Source organism: Hesperophylax consimilis, chromosome 23, assembly GCF_061612785.1.
Source record: "Hesperophylax consimilis isolate HC1 chromosome 23, BYU_Hcon_1.0, whole genome shotgun sequence".
Lineage (NCBI taxonomy): Eukaryota > Metazoa > Arthropoda > Insecta > Trichoptera > Limnephilidae > Hesperophylax > Hesperophylax consimilis.
In genome coordinates, this window is record NC_142858.1 from 1,996,972 (window position 1) to 2,014,244 (window position 17,273).

At 30.4% G+C, this 17,273-nt stretch overlaps 1 protein-coding gene across 2 annotated transcripts in view; it reads right to left on the minus strand.

The window, feature by feature from the left end:
• Positions 1–1,213: 1,213 nt before the first annotated feature.
• Positions 1,214–17,273, minus strand: part of l(1)G0289 (plexin domain containing lethal (1) G0289) — a 38,887-nt gene continuing 22,827 nt past the window's right edge. For both annotated transcript variants that reach the window (XM_089646103.1, XM_089646102.1), the window contains exons 11-12: positions 14,258–14,424; positions 1,214–10,801 (exon numbers count right to left, since the gene is read on the minus strand). In XM_089646103.1, the coding sequence (XP_089502229.1) occupies positions 10,733–10,801; positions 14,258–14,424 (236 nt within the window). In that variant the 3' untranslated portion in view covers positions 1,214–10,732. The remainder of the gene's footprint in view (positions 10,802–14,257; positions 14,425–17,273) is intronic.

The window sequence follows — 17,273 nt, forward strand, 5'->3', positions numbered from 1 at the left end:
TAAATAATGGCAAAATATTAATTTATTGATAGGCAGTTACAAAATAAATCGTTAAAAATTCATTTGTTATGATTTATTCTTCAAATAAAAAACAGTTTACAGAAAACATTATGGACTACTTATACAGGGTTTTCCAATAAGAGGTGTTATTTTGAATAGCCCGCTATTTCGGTAGATGTTACTTTTGAAGCTGTCATTTTTTGACATTTGATAAGTAGAAACTATGGCATTAATAAAAATGGAACGATACACGCTTCAAAAACGCATTGAAATTATTAAAATTCACTTGAGTGAATCAAATGCAAATCATCTTGAGTGATGGGGCCCATTTCCACCTCGGTGGCTTCGTCAACAAGCAAAATTGTCGCATCTGGGGATCGGAAAACCCAAGAGTTATTGTTGAAAAGCCTCTCTATCCTCAACGTGTGACTGTTTAATACGGTTTATGGTCCGGCGGAGTCATTGGACCTTACTTTTTCGAAAATGAGGCGGGAGCGGTGAGTGGATTGCGCTATCGAGAGATGATTAATGATTTTTTATGGCCGGAATTGGATGGTATTGATCTGGACAACGTTTACTTTCAACAAGACGGAGCTACGTGCCACACTACGAAACCATTGATCTTTTACGATTGAATATCAAAATAACAGCTCTTATTGGAAAACCCTGTATTTTTGCATAGTATGGTACTTTTTAAAACATTCTCCAGGATGGAGACCAGGTTTTCTGGAAAAGGTCTCACAAAACCACACTGTTTCGTGACTTTCAACATTTGTTGTACTGTCATCATTTTCATTGTTATTTTCTGTACTGTTAACACTATCATCATCAGGATTTTCAAGGCTCGTACTCACTGTCACTTTCATAAGATTCATCTTCCGAATACACTTGGTGTTCAGATGCCATATCACGCGAAGTTCCCGCCATTTTAGGTTATGTGAATTTGCAAATGTTATTTTATGGTAAAATAAAAACGGAAAACAGTGAAAATCTTATGAAAACGTGAATTTAAATGTTTTTTTATCGAATAATCACAAGAAACAACGTCACGTGTCAAGTTTTGCGCACGAAAATACACCGCGCGCACACGTCTTATCTTGTCGGCCGTCGGCCGACAACTGAGTTGTAGCGTACAAATAGTTATGTCGGCCGACACCCGACAAATGAGTGGTAAGGGTTAAAAAATTGTCTGCCATTGGCTTCACCACATTAATAAAATAAAAATATTTATTCAATGTATTTTATACATGATTATTTAAACATAAGTAAGTTTAAACATAAAATAACTAAGACAATGCTTCCGAATACCTGTTTCATTTTACTAACTTATAAAATTAGTTATTTGATTATTACCTAACCCTTTGAATGCACAGGTTTTGTTGAAATATATGCCAGAAATTAATTTATGTACATTATCTTTGTCTAGTGGAAAAAGTTAAGATTTTAGATCAACTCCTTGCAGGGTATGCCAAGACAGGGGTAAGTGAAGTTCCATCCTCTCGGCCTGTCAGACTATCCAACAGGGAAACAGTATATTGAGGAATCAATACACATAATTTAAATGCACAAAATGAACATTATTGGAAGAAAACAATTTTGAGTCAAAGGCAGCTAGTTCTATCGGATTGAGTATTATAATATTTACTGATGAGATGGAAAAATAATAATATCTCTAAAATGAAAAAGATTGCTTACAGATTGATGATAATAAACAACTGCGTTTCCAAAATCTACTTCTTTCACTTTAAAAGTTACTCGATTACCAGTTAACATAGTTCATTACCAAAAAGCATTACTTGTATTAATTCTTTTTTAATCATTCTAGGGGTTAAACAGAGTAAAGGCAAGGTTTTTGATTATCTAGAAATCATATTGCTGAGTAAAGAACACAAGGTGGACAAATATATAAAAATTATTTCACGACGATATAAAACTTTGTGTATATTGTTCAAATAGATTAATCTATACTGAGTTTCATTGAATGATATAATAATTTTTAACAGTCATTAAGTTAAGACTGTTTCCAAAAATCATTGATAAAATGGTGAATTACATTATTTATGTATACATAAAGAAATGTGTATTTTAATCACAGAAAACAGATTGCATTGAATGTTAAAAAATATTTGTAACATTAATTTCCATAAACTAATGATATTTTTTTACATAAATAGCGTTTTGAATATGGATTTTGGAATAAAAATATTTAATAAGATGAATACAAAGTTATATTGAATTAAATAATAATATTATTAACATTATTTTCCACAGAGACAATGTTGTTGATTATAATAAAGGTCTGTGTAAACAAATGTGGATAATAAATAATCACAGAGGTTATCAGATTTTCAAACAATTCAATCAATGAACACTCTGCTTGAAGAATTAATATTTGGATATTATCAATATCAGTTTATATTAGGCTGTCATGTTGACACGAAGAAGAATAAACTACATATTTAACATTACTAAAATAAGATAAATTGATTGTTTATTTCAACTACTACACATAATATTTTTTTGTAAGTATGTTTTTATAAGATCAAAATTTTCATCACTAGATTAAAATGTTAAATAACCGAAAATCATCACTATACAAAGCAATTTTTCCTGATATTTATATAATGCAGATCATTACACAGATAATTCTTATTAATATTATCTAATTTGGTTTTCATAAAAAAACATGGGTCACCACAATGGTGTAAGGCTTGAGGAAACATATGTATAGATAGGAATACAGTTTTTTTTAGATCATGGATAAAATAACAAATATATAGACATGAAATCAAAAAATCATGCTCCATTCACCGTACCCTGCCCATCCAACTAGTCATTGAATTCTTCATCACGGATGATAAATTTTGACCGATTCTTTTTCTGTTTTCATAATAACTTTCTTGTTTTTATCAAAATTACGTTTTTGTAAATTGTACTATCTTACCAGATATGTGTTTATATATTTATTAAAATAGTACATAATATAGGGTTTTCCAATAAGAGTTGTTATGTGTATTTAATTCTGGCCACAAAATGATTTTTCATGGCCCGAATTGGATGGTATTGATCTGGACAACGTTTACTTTCAACAAGACGGCGCTACATGCCACACAAGCAACGAAACCATTGATCTTTATGGGAAAAGTTTCCGGACCGTATTATCTCTCGAAAAGGTGATCACAATTGGCCACCGAGATCTTGTGATTTAACACCTTGCGACTTCTTCCTTTGGGGCCACGTGAAAGAGAAGGTCCACGCCAACAGCCCAGCGTCAATTCAAGACCTCAAAGATGGAATTCGTGAGGCTATCGAGGACATAAGTCAGCCACTTTGCGATTTGGTTATGGAAAATTTCATGAAAAGGATATGGTCCTGTAGGCGTGGTCGTGGTGGTCATTTGACTGATGTTATTTTTCACTATTAACGGCATACCTTCCTCTTTATATAATTAAATAAACATTCAATCATTTATATTAAAAAATGGCATTTTTCTTTGAATATCAAAATAACACCTCTTATTGGAAAACCCGCAAGTAGTCTTCCCAGAATAGCTAGTTATATTCATAGAAATGATTTTTTTATAGTATCCTTGTGGATTTCGCTGGCAAACAATTGGTCAATCAATTCACCTCCATAAAAAGTTGCTACATATATTAAATTGTTATTTTACCCATGGATTGAATTGATTGATCTAATGTTGATAATATTTCTTTGGTGTTCATATGAAGGGTTTAAGTCAGTTCTTGTCACAAACTGACTTAACCCCTTTATACAAAACATGTTCCAGTATGCATTCAAAATTTCATAAAAATAAATATAAAAAAGCATAATACATAGTAAGATAATTGACAGCATACTTTATAAAAAAGGTGTTCTAATAATATGTAAAGAAAACCACTTAGGAGTGCTTTCTTTAAGTTTGAATTTGTCGCGTTACCGACAAGTTAGTTGGTGGCCCGCTAGATGTCACTGATGACAGCTTTGACATTTGCGAATTAAAGCGAGATATAAAAGTAAAAGGGTCATCATTAATTCATTAAATACACCGAATACACCTGAATATAATATCTCACATTATTAAGAAACCTGAAATAAGGGCTTTAAATGTTGTTTCTTTTGTTTTTACAGGTGAGTGAATCTTTTGTTAACAGATAATGTGATGGTTAAGAGTTGTAAATACGTATTGTTAATAAATCTTTTGTTTTTACAGAGAAACGCAATTACGCCTTTGATTTAAAATTATAGTTTTAGATTATAAAAAAACTATTATATATATAATACATACATATGGAGGGCATGATCGTCGTTGAACTGTTAAAGCTGTTAATTGTCGATATAACAATATATATACCTTATTTGAAAATGTATTACTTCTTGTAAAGTCTACAATTTATACATAATACTATCTAAAATATCTCCATCATAATGCAACTACAACATCAGATTTGTCTGAAGGAGGTTTTAATAGCCCAACGACAAAATACAAGTAGGTATCATCTAAATATTGCTTGAGACTCTTTAAAAATATTTATTAAGTATAAGTGCTTGTTTTGCATTTTTAGATATAAATAAGTTCTATCTTTTAAATGTATACATGTTTAAGTGCGTGTTTTGAATTAATAGAAATATTAAGGATGGGTTGTTTCACAGAATTTGAACAATTCATCAAATTTTAAAGCTAATTTTCAAGTTCTGTAAAACTTCTTTTCAAGTTCTGTTTTTATTTCAGTGCTGTGAAGCAATTCGGCAATGGTAAAATGATAACAGAACTAGAAAATTAACTTTGAAAATTGATGAATTGTTCATATTCTTTGAAACTACCCGTCCTAAGTGTTTGTTTTCATTTTCATTCATAATTATGTATTACAATGTTGCATTTTATGAATTGTAAAAATGATTGCGTGCTTGTTATAAAGTAAAGTGTAATTTATCTATGTAAATGCAATATGAAATGGTGTTAAAAGCATTAGAATTTTGTTACAATTGGACAATATTTTTAAGGCACATTGATCTGTAAAACATTAAATGTACACCTTTATGAATACTTTAAACATTTTACAGGTTAGGACAGGGTAACTGTATTTTATCAAAAATATACGATGCAAGGCTTCTAATATATATTATAGTATGTGAAGATATATACATAAAATACAGGGCTCAGACTGAGACCCAGAATGTGGTTCATTTTGACACAGCCAAAATTTCGGCCTACTGAGTGCTAAAGGTCTCAAATTTCCATTATTTCATACATAACAAGTGAAAAATATGGTAAGACTCATTTTGTAAAACATAATATCATTTGAAAAACATACAATTTATTAAAAATCATCAGTTTTTTTAGAAAAACAAATACATGTTTTCTAAAGTGGTTATTATTTGTTAATGTTTCATATAGAAAGAGCTTTTATATTAAATTTTCTTTACAAATGAATTATTTTCTTAATTTAAAAATATAACTCATTATATTTTTTGCAAAACTTCAAATTTGGAATTAATTGTTTTTCAAAGTACGCTGACAGTTGTGTAAAATAAGGGAATTTAACCGTTTGGGTGCCAATCGTCGATTTTCGTCAATTCGTGTTTTAACGAAGATTGCCGATCGTCGATTTCCGTCGATTGCGTCAGTCGTGTTCTGATTCGCGCATACGTCTGTACGTAAAATTCTCATTTTTTCGAAACGCCTGGACTTCGGGATCCTCCTCCGCTTGATTCTAAACCAATATTCTTTAATAAAACACCGAAAAATCATCGAAATCTTTGAAAATTCAAAGAATTTATGGGGTTTTAAAAAAATATATATTTTCATAAAAAATAATATTTTTTTGGTGGCATTTTACAAGCAACTGTATGAATTTTTTTGGCACTCAAACGGTTAATAAATTGGTAATTTGTCAGAACATACATTTAAAAGTTACAATACCGTTATTATCTTGGAGGAATTAAAATTAATATGATTCAGAATTTATTTTATGTTTTCTACCAATAATAATTAGATTTATTATGAGACTTAAATCATGTTCACTTTTAACAAATTAGCACTTGTGATAACAAATATTTGTTTGTAAAAATTAATTAGTTAAACCACAACTTGAAACATTTTAAAATTAACAATCTATCATATGTTTAGTAGTGGAATTCAATTTATAATTAAATTTAGTTTTTGATAATTGATTCCACAACTAGCATTTATTTATGTATTCACGCTCCATTTCAATACATTACAAATTAATAAAATATTAAATTAAAAAATAGGGGTATAATATAGAATGCATATAAATAGTGTTATAAGAAACAAGGGCAATAACAAAACAACAAGGACAGATTCAAATTTTGATAACACTATTTTCGTAAGTTGACAGGCTAATCAATTTCAAATATTAAGCTTATAATTAAGGGTTAAATAAGCTTCAAAATACTATATGAGAGCCAAATGAATTTTTTTTTCACATTATAAAAATCCTCTCCGATATAAAAAATGTAATTAAAAAAAAACTAGAACATCAAATAACAGGTGAAGAAGTGAAAAATCCCAAAATGAAATCAACAAGTAGTTTGTAATATAACAATAATAACCACTCGATTGATGGGTGTTCGGTTTTTGTATTAATTAATATCATTCCTATAAATATTAATATAAAAACTTACTGCAGTTTATTTTCAATGAATCAAACTAGATATCCCCGTTTATCCCATATTTTGATGTTCTATAAATTTGGCACACTATGGCAAGCGAAAGGCTCAAGACGTTTTGTAAACTTGCCATAATATGCCAAAAATCGCGAGTGGTTAAACTGAACTAACAATATTTTTTAACACAACATATTTCAATTGGGTATACATATATATCTTTTGCTATAAATTATTATCAAATGTTCCAATAAAAATTTTCATTACCTGTTATGAAAGCGACTCAAAAACTGAAAACAGAATCATTAATTCAATACCAATTATAATAAGATTTTTAAAGAGGTTTAAATGTCAATACCGGTCAAAATAAGTTTGTCTTACAACATTTACCCTAAAATTCTTCCCACTCAACTTAAACCGTTGAAGGTCGAGTGCAGAAATCATGTGGTTAGAAATTATTCTAGCAAATTACGTGCCTTGACAATTGATACCAAATATTAAAAAAAAAAGTTGCAAAATTTTACACTGCACAACGAATAAAGTCCCTTAGAATTGATATTTCGGCTATTAATAAAATAATAACCTTTTTTCTGACATTGCCAACTACACAAGTCGCATATTTGGTGATCACACTTATTAGTGAAAAAATTATTTGACAAAAGCCAAAAATATGGTGTTGGAATTGTACTTTTATTTATATTATGACATATAAATTAAATGAGTTTTTACTTGTATGTGTACCAGCGTGTTGTTTGAACGTTTGCTGGGAAGCTTAGTTCATATTGTTATTATAAGCTGGGAAGTTACTAGTTACACTCGCTATCTTTTTATTGATTCAACTCTTTATTGTTCACTTTCACACTGAGGTAAAATACTATTCTACTAATTTTGTTCAGTGGTTTCAGTTAAAATGAAAATAATGTGCAGAAATTTTAACAGCTTATTATTATTTGGGTCTTGGTTCGTATTCTCAAAAGCAATCACCTTATTCATATGCAGTTATTTAAATTACATTTAAAACCAATAAAAGAAAACAATGTTAAACTATTAAAAATATCAATATGTATACCTGATAATTGATAAGAAGGCAACATGCCTTCTATCAATATAATATTATCTACATGATAAGAAATAATTTCTCTACATTATAAAATGTACCAAAAACCTGAAGAAAGATGACAGTGTATGTATTTTTAGAAGAATGTATTGATAAAACCTGAAGACAGATGACAGTATATGTATTTTTAGAAGAATGTATTGATAAAACCTGAAGACAGATGACAGTATATGTATTTTTAGAAGAATGTATTGATAAAACCTGAAGACAGATGACAGTATATGTATTTTTAGAAGAATGTATTGATAAAACCTGAAGACAGATGACAGTATATGTATTTTTAGAAGAATGTATTGATAAAACCTGAAGACATATGACAGTATATGTATTTTTAGAAGAATGTATTGATAAAACCTGAAGACAGATGACAGTATATGTATTTTTAGAAGAATGTATTGATAAAACCTGAAGACAGATGACAGTATATGTATTTTTAGAAGAATGTATTGATAAAACCTGAAGACAGATGACAGTATATGTATTTTTAGAATAATGTATTGATAAAACCTGAAGAAATATGACAGTATATATATTTTTAGAAGAATGAATTGATAAAAACATGGGATTACGCATGCACCAAAATTTTAACAACTCAAGTATTTTTTAAATTAATTTAAGTAGATTATGTTTAAGGGCATAAAGATTTACTTGGACGAACTGATATTTCATTTAACAAATGAGATTAAGTATCCAAAAGCATAATAAAATTAAAGTTATCATAAACATAAAAAAAATTAAGTGCCTGTAGACCTAATTCCGAAAAAAGAGATTGATAATATGGTAAATGTACAAATAATATATATATATACAGTAGAACCCCGTTAATTCGAACCTCTATAATTCGAAAAAACACATAATTCGAAATTTTAGCCAAAACAACATCCACAAAAAAAATTTCATACAAAATAGTTATTAATTCATAATTTATTTTTGTTGGCGTATGAAATTTGGTTCATGTAGTTAAAAAAATAGAAATTTGCGAAATAAATCAAAAAATTACGTAAATCTGAATCTGAAAGAAAGCCGTGGCGGTAAAACGCTGAAAAATGTATTTTTACGTGGTTATACATCATCCTAATTAGTATTAAAATTTACACCAAATATCTGAACTTAAAAAGTCAGCCGCGACGGAGATGGGCTGCGAAATTTTAATTTGTGCATAAATATATTTTTATAAATGCATTTTTACAAAGTTACCTGAATTTGAAGGGGCGGCTGAGAAACTCGAATTATAGGCGTATTTAAAAAAAAAAATTTATGATGTTATTTCGAATTACGTAGGAATTTGTAAATTTTAAATTTGATATTTGATGTCCCGTGGATTTCGAATTAAAGAGGTTCTAATGTATTAGTGTGAAAGGCATTCACTTAAAATAATCAATACAGAATACGTAGATGCTTTCTAACAGTATTAAAAAAAAAACAGTATCTACATCATACAGTCAGATCGCAACAATCACAAGCTGTGCTACAACAGTTATACATTAATTTGTACCGGACTGCCAAACTAGGTATTCTATATCGATGCTTAGAATAAAATTACCACTCGAATGACAATAAAGTGTCGATAGTTTTGCTGACCTTTAAAGTGAATACATATGAGCCATTATAGTAAAAAGTCTCCCTTGAGGACATTTTTAGAGTAAAAAAAACTTCTTGTCCATGTAGGATGCATTATTGTTATTATTTTAGTACATTTTCCCTGCAGAATTGAACTAAGTGCGAGGGACAATGTGAAGATTATGATGGTAAATCACAATGATATTACAACAAATCTTTGAACAGTTAATAAAATTACACAAACCTTGAAGAATTCTACAAATATTTAAGTATTTTATGAAACCGATATTTTAAAATACATAGAATTAAAAACATGAAAACTATTTTTTAAATATTGTACAATTTTTTTACGAAGAATACAACATAAATACTTTGTTGGTTTACACCAGTTTTCAATACAAAATATAATACAGTTAGCATAATTTATTCATGAAACAAATAAACTTAAGTAAACTCATTACATTTGTATAAAATATTTCGAATTTTTCAGATTTTTTTGAATCCCCAATTTTAAAAATCAAGTCTTTTCCAATCAACTTGTAAACAAACAAAAAAATATTAAGGCTTAATCGAATCTCTTCTTTATCACAAATTTTGTTTGGAACGTTATGCAAACTCTCACCTTACAATATAATAGGAAATGTTATATTCATTTCATATTATTTCACCTAACAATATAATTAGGGAATGATTTATAGAAGGTAGATCATGGAATGACATTCATTTTCAATATATATTACATTGTGATCGGTTTTGTCCGATGTGCTGCTCATCACACAACATTTTAAAAAAACATACTTCTTGAGGCACTGTCAACTCAAAGTTTTTTTTTAGCACAGTAACAACTAATAGAATCAGTCAATGATTAAAGCAAAATGCAACATTGTAAGATTGGTAATATAAAATACAGAATTTATTTGGATTAAATCCATTGAAACACAAGAAGAATGCATGAAGGAGGATGAAAAAGAGATTCATGTCTGGGAAGTCAGAAATAATGACAACCAATGTACAAAAGTGAGAAGTTAAAAAAGATTCAAATTTAATTTAAAAATATGTACTACGCATTTTAATATTGGATATGTAAAAATATTACACAGATTACAAAGAATATTGTTTTAATAAGTAATATGTGACGATATGTAAAAATATTACACAGATTACAAAGACTATTGTAGTAATAAGTAATATGTTACGATATGTAAAAATATTACACACATTACAAGGATTATTGCTGTAAGAAGTATTCTCGTGAACGATTTACAAGATAAATACACATATGTAATATTATATGTATTTTAAAAGTAGATTCTACTAGTTTTAGGTGAAACATTCATGACTAGGACATTTGATAAAATTATTTCCTTCTGAACATGATGAATAATGCAGTGCTAATAGATAAGATTTGGACAGATATATGTATTTGGTTCACATGTGGATGGTGGCAGCTGTGTAGCGGGCCTCTCCGCGGCGCCAGCTCCACTGTGACGGGCGATACTGTAACCAAGTAACAAGTACATTTATTAGCATGATAACATGACATATTGTTTTTGTGCTTGCAAAAATGGCTATATGCCAGATTTCAGCAAAATGTTTTTTTTTTAATCAAGGAATCGGGCCCAATTTTGGCTATGTGAATAAATTTTGTTTGTTGTTACTAACTATGTAGTTAGTTTGCTGCTAACTACTGACTTTACTGTGGTCCGGGACTGTCTACTTTTAGTGTAAAAAGCGTCCTCTAATTTGGAAACAATGAGAATGAAGAACCTCTATGGGACAAATATATTTAAAGGAGAATGTAATGGGGACGTCGTTGCTAGATTGACAAAGAAAAAGATGCAACGAACCCCAACCGTAAATGGAGAAATCTTATGTAATTAAAAAATTGAAATTAAAATTGAGTGTTACAGACAATACTTTATATGTATGAGTGGTGTAGTTGCAAAATCTTCTAGAAATTTTGAACGGTTTTGATACATACCTTAAAGTGTTTGAAATACATACGATACTGCATAATTTTGGTAATAGATTGGGGAATGTTGTAGACATGTCTAAAGATTCCGCATTAGTGATGAAAAGAAAACTTCATAATTACTTTTCTCAATTGTACGAGTTTACCTCTCGGTAGTGATGTAGTGTTTCTTTATTTTTAGATACATATGTTTTTTTTTAAATACTTTTATATTTATTTTATTATTATTATTGTAGAAAGCAATCACTTTGTTCTTTGACATATTTAAAATGAAATAAAATAATTTTTGTTTTAAAACCACGAGTTTTAAATAATTTTTTGAACCGACCGGTTTCGCTTTACTCAAGCATCTTCAGGGTACAAATTGTTTATAATTTTTTACTGAATTTATTTTAATTATGTAGTTAATTTTATTTCCCATTTTAATGAAGTGAATTGTCTATATTATTTCTAATGTACTTAACTTAAACATTTTGTAACTTTATTTTATAAACCATGTACTTGCTTTATCATTGTTACAATGTATAACAAATACCTAGTTAACACAACTGTATTACTTATATTTATTTATTGTTTTTGTGTTTAATTCATAGAACTCCATTTAATTTTTTAAAAATTTAATTAAAATCAAATTTAATAATATAATTATTACTTCTAAGTATGTTCACAAAACCTAAACAATATAACATATTAAAATAAATTAATAACTGCTACATCATTATTAAACAATTAAGGTAACATTAATGTGGGGAAAACAGAATTCAAAATACCCCCACAGAATATGAAATCTATTGTCACAATTATTTTTATCAGTAAATTGGTTTAACCGGTAATAAATCATTTTAAATTGGGAGGGGGTAAAATAGAATCATATTAATAAGTCGTCTAAATGTGGCTAAACCACAGATTGAAAATGGCATTGAAAGCCGAAACAGCTGTAACAATAACAAAAACCAAAAAATACTTGCAGAACTTAATAATTATAATATTAAATTTGATTTTAATTAAATTAAAAAAAAAAAAAAAAACTTATATTTACTTCATGTAAAAGACCAATGGTCAACTAGTTAACACAACTGTATTTCTTATATTTATTTCATGTAAAATCCACTGGGGCGTAAATAAACATAATATTAATATGTTTTGCTAAATACAAAATGAATAATCTATTGAGATATTTGGCATAAAATGTTAATTATTTCCATATTCAAGGATTTCCAAACAGTTTTTAACTCTCTTCAGATGTAAAACAATTTCAAAAAAGGTTTTAAAACTCCACGACTCATCAGGTCCTGTATTCAATATTACTTTTTTTTTCTTCTGTCCAGTGATTAAAAAGCATATAATTAGTATGTACTTACACTAACACGTCTCCCTGCCTTTAGTGTGCATGAAAAAAGGATTATGATTGAATGATATTAAATACATTAGTTTCACTACATGCCCGGTAGAAATTTTTTCTTAAGTAAGATGGTTTAATGGTACTTGGATGGACAGAGAAAGAGTGTCAAGATGATATTATGACATTCATAATATACAGTGAAACTTGGTTCCCACGAGGGAAAACAACAAATCTGCAAAAGCCCAATATCACGTGATGATGATGACAATTTTACATAGTGCCCAATGGATAGTAATGTTTCACTTAGCTGACAATCTACAGAGGTATTGGAAATTCCTGCCAGCCGCCGCGCTATGGTGCCCCTTTGTTTGTTATTAGTTACCTTGAGAAAAATTCCAATTTTCTGTTTTTTTCTTTATTCTCAAATTATTGACTCATTTCAGATTAATTCATGTAGGCAGAAATTGTGTTGATAAAATTATTTGCACGGTGTATGAGTGAATCGTTCTTGTTATAACAGTCAACAATTATATGAATATCATTTGGTAATTGCTCATAATAGCCGTGAACTGCCATGATCATTATAACCAATTTCGACTTTTTTTTTATTTATATTAACTCCACACAGGAGACCCTGAAGAAAATAATTTCCCTCCGGGCCTATGTCATCTTTGGGGATGCTGTGTGGAGGGTCTTTTTGTGGAGAGGAAGGAGTGAACATGGGTCTTGAAGAGTCCCATGTTGTAGGAGGGTGGAAACACAGAGGCCGGCAGTTCGTTCCACAGCCGAGCTGTTGAACTTAAGAACGAATCGTAGAAGCGACCCGTTCTCATGTGACAAATGTCAACCGTGTACAAATGTTGGGCGCGCGTTTGGCGTGTATCCCGACTACGCACCGGTGCCGAAGGGATCAATGACGTTAGTTCCTCAGAGCATCTTCCATTGTAATATCGATAGAACAAGGACAGCATACCTACCTGACGCCTGTGCTCTAAAGATTGCAGTCCGTTTGTTAAGATTGGGGAATCTATCAAACGGACCGCCCGTTTTTGCACAGAGTCAAGGGTTTTTTTCAGGTATTTAGGGGCTCCGGACCAGAGATGGCTGCCAAATTCGACAGTAGGGCGCACTTGCGATTTGTACAGGGTCAGCAGTTGTGTACTATTAAAGTATCTGCGGGCCCTGTACAGTACGCCCAGATTCTGAGAGGCCAACTTTACTCTGGCTTCGATGGAGCCCCCGTACCTGAGCTGGTCACTTATAGTTACACCAAGCATATCAATGGAAGGCCTGTTCGGAAGACTGCTTCCGTTGAATGAGACTAGATTATCATTTGGATCCCTTTTAGACGTAATCAGACAGGATTGGGTCTTTGAAACATTAAATTCGACGAGATTATTTTTACCCCAGGAGGAAATACTCTCGGTATAACCGTCCATTCTCTGCTTCAAAGCCCTCCGAGCCGTTGGAGTTTGTGTGCCCTTTGGGGGCTTGTCAAACAAAAAGCTATCATGAACTGTACTGTCATCCACGTAACAATGAATCGGTGCACATGTCAAAAGGTCATTGATGTGCAACAAAAACAAAGTATGTATATGAAATAGTTTGTTTTACAATAGACAAAATAATTAGAACATACTTTGACAAGGAACTGTCCACTGTTGGTGTGGGGGTTGCGATAGGCGTAGAGGAACCAAGCCATAATACCACCAGCGGTGATGATGGCGATGAGTCCAGCCACGATGGCGCCTGCTGATCCTCCATCCCCTTCCGCCTCTGCCTTCTTCCTGGATAATTCAATGCTCGCTGAAAACAAATAAAACAAAGGAATTATATACACAAATGAAAATTAACCTCCAAGAGAGTGAGTTTCTGAGAGAAAAAAGTGTTCAAAAGAGTGAGATTTTTTTAGCTCTAAAATTTATAAATTATATTCATAGTGGGTCAATCCGCACCAAATCATCCAGGCCATGTCACCCACCATCTCAGATTTTGATGAAACTTTAAATTTTTAATCCTTCCATATAGATAAGAAAATATACCAAATTTTACCTTCCTACCTCAACTCGTTTTTTTTTTATGGGCAGTTGAAGTTTGGGCAAAATAAGCGTTTTTACATATTCCGAGCACTCCGGAAGAGCTTGTACCTTCAATGAAAAAAAATTGTATCTTTGTCATTTATAGTGCAAATGCAATGAAAATTTTCAATATTATCAAGAAAACTATGCTGATTGCAGAAAAAAATAAATAAACCCTTTACATTTATCTACTTGACTTTAAAAAATTACCAAAAGTAATTTTTTAAGTAATTTTTGGGACGGAAAAGGTACTTTACAAAAAAGCAATATCTCGGGAAGGTACAGTGTTAATGAAGTAATTTTTTTTTTTATTCATATCTACAAATAGCATAGAATCACATACAAAAATAAAATTCATGGCATTTTACTTGCTTCAATAAATAAAATCCATTTTAAACTTTTTTCAAACTTTTTGAAATTTTTTTTTTATTCTTATCTACAATAAACATAGTACAACCTAAAAAAATAAAACTCCTGGTATTTTGTGTGCTTCACAGTGTAGAAACGTTTTTAAAATGAGAAATCTTAATCATACAGAATTGTTCCAAGTTTTTTAAAATCTAGATACTGTATTTGCAAATAAAAAAAGTCAAACTTATTCGGTCCTTTACAACATGCTGGTAAGCTTGCAATGTAAGCTTAAGGCACCAACAAAATAATGTACCTTGTTCCTTACCCTGAATGCATACACCATAGCAATATTTTATAACAAGATCAACTTGTATTCTAACAAATGTTTCTTAAGATTTTCACTAGATGTTGAACACTTATCGCAATGTCGAAGCATACGGTCTCTATTGTTCTTTGAGCACACTAAGTAGTCCATTAAATCATTGTACGTTTCTTCACTGTCACAAGCATTAAGAAGCAACACTACATTTTGATGAATTGCACAAACGCAGACAGAATGAGAGCCTGGAGAACCTACTGGCACACACCATTTGGGACGCAACCAACAAAATTTCGAAATCCCAATTTTTGAAGCAGGGTATTCAAACTTGAAGGTAGCATAAAGTTCATTCAGGTTACAAAGCAATAGTCTTTTTTGTTCATAAACATTTTTGGTTATGCTAACTTTATCTTTTTTCCCTGGCATCATCTTTTTTCATCATCTAGTGAAAATCTTAAGAAACATTTGTTAGAATACAAGTTGATCTTGTTATAAAATATTGCTATGGTGTATGCATTCAGGGTAAGGAACAAGGTACATTATTTTGTTGGTGCCTTAAGCTTACATTGCAAGCTTACCAGCATGTTGTAAAGGACCGAATAAGTTTGACTTTTTTTATTTGCAAATACAGTATCTAGATTTTAAAAAACTTGGAACAATTCTGTATGATTAAGATTTCTCATTTTAAAAACGTTTCTACACTGTGAAGCACACAAAATACCAGGAGTTTTATTTTTTTAGGTTGTACTATGTTTATTGTAGATAAGAATAAAAAAAAAATTTCAAAAAGTTTGAAAAAAGTTTAAAATGGATTTTATTTATTGAAGCAAGTAAAATGCCATGAATTTTATTTTTGTATGTGATTCTATGCTATTTGTAGATATGAATAAAAAAAAAAATTACTTCATTAACACTGTACCTTCCCGAGATATTGCTTTTTTGTAAAGTACCTTTTCCGTCCCAAAAATTACTTAAAAAATTACTTTTGGTAATTTTTTAAAGTCAAGTAGATAAATGTAAAGGGTTTATTTATTTTTTTCTGCAATCAGCATAGTTTTCTTGATAATATTGAAAATTTTCATTGCATTTGCACTATAAATGACAAAGATACAATTTTTTTTCATTGAAGGTACAAGCTCTTCCGGAGTGCTCGGAATATGTAAAAACGCTTATTTTGCCCAAACTTCAACTGCCCATAAAAAAAAAACGAGTTGAGGTAGGAAGGTAAAATTTGGTATATTTTCTTATCTATATGGAAGGATTAAAAATTTAAAGTTTCATCAAAATCTGAGATGGTGGGTGACAAATCCAAAATTTTCTGGATGATTTGGTGCGGATTGACCCAGTATGTAGTTTATAAAATATTAAACTTTGTTCCAAAAATACCTACATTATATCAAAACGACTGAATAAATCAGCCTTTTTTTCCTATTATTTCTGGCTTTCACCCTTCAAGGGTGTTCTTGGCCATCATTTAAAATTATGGAGAAATGAAAGGTGAATTTAAATATTAATTTAATTTAAAAAGGTAAATTTCAAAATTATGATGAAAATTGGAGTCGAGTTCAGACTTAGAAGAGATGAGATGTTGAATGGAGGGGAGGCAATTATAGATATGGCTTGATAGAAGAGAGGATATTTGTTTAGAGAGGGACAACCAAAAAATATGTGATATAAAGTTACCACTTCTAGACCGCAGAATGTACAATCTGGGGAGTCAAGGACGTGAATTTTAAAAAGATGGGAAGGAACGGAACAATGTCCGATCCTCATTCGAAAAAGAGAAGAAATTTATTTTTTGGAAAAATGTGAGAATTGCTGAAACCACGCTTTTGATGGGATAGTTCTTTGTATTAAGGCATAGCAGGCTCCCTTGGATTGACTAGCAATGTGCCAATACTCTGCCC